The sequence below is a fragment of the Saprolegnia diclina genome (genome assembly GCF_000281045.1).
Source record: "Saprolegnia diclina VS20 unplaced genomic scaffold supercont1.3, whole genome shotgun sequence".
Taxonomy (NCBI): Eukaryota; Oomycota; class Saprolegniomycetes; order Saprolegniales; family Saprolegniaceae; genus Saprolegnia; species Saprolegnia diclina.
This window is the reverse complement of record NW_008246070.1, coordinates 520,601-523,878: the sequence shown is the minus strand read 5'-3', so window position 1 is coordinate 523,878 and position 3,278 is coordinate 520,601. Positions and strand designations below refer to the sequence as shown.

Genomic DNA, 3,278 nt, shown 5'->3' with positions numbered 1-3,278 from the left:
TACCGATCTAAAATTATAGTTGACTAGTCGGTACAACAAGTCGTACAACATGCTCGACTGGCGCGGCGTCAAAGTTGCAACCGAGCACGCAAGATACCGCCGTGTGCGCTGCCAAGGGATAGCGCTCTCGCTTCTGTACCTCTTCTTTGCGTCTCTTGTTGCGTTCTGCACGTACGAGCTCAGCAGGATCGCCAACACGCCTGTCTTTATGGGCCTCAACTTTGAGGCGTTTACGACCAACCAGTTCCACGTTCCTATCAACGCGCTACTCCAAGCATCGACGGCGTTTCCGCTCTCGACCAAGTTAAAACCCAACGCGACCCTCTCTCTCAGCGATCTCCTCTTCAAAAAGTGCGGCTTGGGCGACGAGACGTGTGCGACAGCTTTCGTACCTCGGTCCAACCAGATCTGGCAATGGGTGGCGAAAGCGTTTGCTCTGATTCCCAATTTTGACCAGCCGCGCTTCCAGGATGCCGCCCAGACCGTTGTGATTTCGCACATCAACAACCTCAGCGGCTGGAACAAGGCGATGGTGCAGTTTTCGATCCCGGGCCATAATGTCGCCATGACGTGCTTCATTCGCCGCGTCCGGCTCTTTGCCCCAGAGTCACCGGCGTCCTCCGCTGTAGTCGACACCCTCGCCTTTTGCTCGCAGCGACCGTTTGATCCGAATTGGGTTTGCGAAAACGAAGTCGGCCTGGACGTTGCCACGTATGCGATCCAAGTGAGCCAAGGCAAGATACAGTACATTGGGGCTGTCCGGCGCGGGGACGTCTACTACCGCCCCGGATACGCTGCCACGTGCCTCGGTGGTCCCATCTCCCCAATGCAGCTGGAACCCGTGCCCATCAACACCGAGTACGAAGGCGGCGTCGTGCAGGTCATGGCCCCTTGGGATATTGTTGGCGCTTGCAACTGTGCGACGCTCAACAAAGCTACAGGACGCGGCTGGCTCTTGCAACAAAAAGGTCTTATGACGATGCTCTGGACGTGCGACTCGCTCCTTCTTCAGAGCGCGCTCGTGCTTTGGTGTCTGACCGTCTACTTGGTGTGGCTGCAGTTTGCCTTTCTACGGCATAGTGCCATTTGCAGCGCGCCCGTCTTCTTGTCCAAGAACGTGATTGGGCCCGTGATTTTGCTCCTGACTTTCTACGGCAATCACAGTCTCCAGACACTCAGCACATTTATGCACCAGAACCCGAGCTACACCTACGCAAGTTACTACCAGATCATCGGTCCAGCCCTCGTTGCATCGATCGTTGGTATCATGACGGGGACGCTGATTCAGATCTGGTTCAACCCGCGACTGGTCACGCAGACGTGGCTGCTTCTGGTGGCCAGTGTCGTCAACTGGCTTCTGGTCTTTTGCGTTGAAGCGTTTGTCGTTGCGCCCCAAAGCAACGCCGTGCCGAGAACGTGTCAGCTCGCGACCACAATCAACTGCCTTGCGTACGACGCGCTTCCTCGCCTTCACTTGCTCTCGCCGCTTCTCTCGGGCGGCGTCGTTTTGCTTGCGATTGGCTACATCTATCGATCGTCTCGCCAAGCGGCTCATAAGCACACAGTACAAGTGCCCGAAACGAACTCAATTCTCAGCTACTTCAACATTCAAGACTTTGCGTCGGTCACGACGTCGATCGAGTGCTGCTGTGACACGGATGAGGCCGGCGCGGTTGCTGTTGACGCCGGGCTTTTACTGATCAAGAGCATGCTCCAAGTTTCAGATCGACACCTCACACGAACCTGCAACATCCCGTACACCTGTGTCTACCGCCTCTTGGCATCGACGCGGCTGCGTCGCTTGTGGAGCCAGTCTGTTGGCTCGATCCTCGTCGTGCACGTTGGACAAGGCGCCATTTTGCCTCGGGCGAGCTACAAGCTTCTTGACGAACTGGCTGCGGAGAAAGTGGCGACAGGGTATCTCTCGTGAACCTTGCGGCATCGATCGATAATTCTCGATGCTTTACTTGTTACTGGTGCCCGTATTACTGTTATATGGCGAGGACACGGGAAGAGTACACTATATATATATGAACGTGTTCCGCGTTATCTTCATTATGACACAAAGACTTCGCATACGTAGCGCTACGCCTGAATGCGTGGGAGTTGGCTCCAGCACTTGGTCGTTGGGTACACTAGTGCATTTTATTTACCCCGTGCTCCTTGAGTTGCCCGGCGTGTCCGTGGGGTATCATCCACACGGAGCTCCGACTTCTTTATACATGGCACCAACGCAGTGTTAGTACAACTTGACGTCTGCATCCAACTGGAATACGGTATTTTGTGCCCGCCCCTTGCGTGCTGTCGATCAAGGTGTTGGTCACGAGTGTGAAGCTTGGTATCCACTTCATCAGAAAACAGGGTTCCTACTAGGCCACCATTTCATACACCACCGACTTAACGTCCCTGCCGACACATCATAGAGTGTCGAGTCGTGAGTTATGCAGTTATAAATGTGTATTGGGTTAATAGTATAGAAAGACGAGCTACGTGAGGTACCCGGTCATGCCGTCCATGCGGCCAATGTCCATTTCATGCAGGTACAAGTGCTGAAAGTGGCGCGTGATCTTGCCGTCACGGACTTCGTAAATGAGGATCGAACCGACGGCCTCGCTAAACAAGCGGCGAAAGCACGGCGGTGTGAACCGAAAGATGAGCTCGTACTGCACGTTGGAGCTGCGCGTCATGACCGTGTCCGAGACGTGCAGCATGTTCTTGATGAGCAAGATGCCTTCGTCGATCCCGACGGACCCGTCGCCGTTGACAATCGCGCAGCTTCGCATCGTCGTCGCAATCGAGCTAAAGTCGGGCACGTTAAGGTACACGAGCGCCGAGTGCGAAGACGGAATCGTCACTGCGCTCGGCACCTTCTTGGCGTGGACATAAATGATAATGACGGCCACAATGATGATCGCGCCGGAAATGACGGCTGAGAGAAAGTAGGTGCGGGACACCTCGCTGTAGACAAAGCAGCTCGTGGATGTGGCGAGACCACAGCGCGCTGGAACGTTCGCATTCTGGTACGGGAATACGAATCCCTCGAGCACAAACACCACAATCCAGTTGATGATGCTAAAGAGCATGACCAGCCACGTCTGGGTGACGACGAGCGGGTTGAACCAGATCTGAATGAGCGTGCCCGTCATGATGCCGACGATCGACGCGACTTGGACGGGCCCGAGCAGCGAGTAAAAGCGCGACGGGAAGTTGCCAACTGGGTTTTGGACCAAAAATGTGCTGAGCGTTTGGAGGTTGGCGTTGCCGTAGAACGCCACAAA

The 3,278-nt window shown here is 55.1% G+C and overlaps 2 protein-coding genes across 2 annotated transcripts; one reads left to right on the top strand and one right to left on the bottom strand.

The window, feature by feature from the left end:
- The first annotated feature begins 38 nt into the window (after positions 1-38).
- On the top strand, positions 39-2,019 carry SDRG_01309 (hypothetical protein). The gene has a single exon (XM_008606827.1). The coding sequence runs from the start codon at positions 50-52 to the stop codon at positions 1,928-1,930; it is 1,881 nt and encodes a 626-aa protein (XP_008605049.1). The 5' UTR covers positions 39-49; the 3' UTR covers positions 1,931-2,019.
- Positions 2,020-2,483: 464 nt separating this feature from the next.
- SDRG_01308 (hypothetical protein) lies at positions 2,484-3,274 on the bottom strand. Its single transcript, XM_008606826.1, has one exon. It carries the CDS (start codon positions 3,144-3,146, stop codon positions 2,487-2,489), a length of 660 nt encoding a protein of 219 aa, XP_008605048.1. The 5' UTR covers positions 3,147-3,274; the 3' UTR covers positions 2,484-2,486.
- Positions 3,275-3,278: the final 4 nt, after the last annotated feature.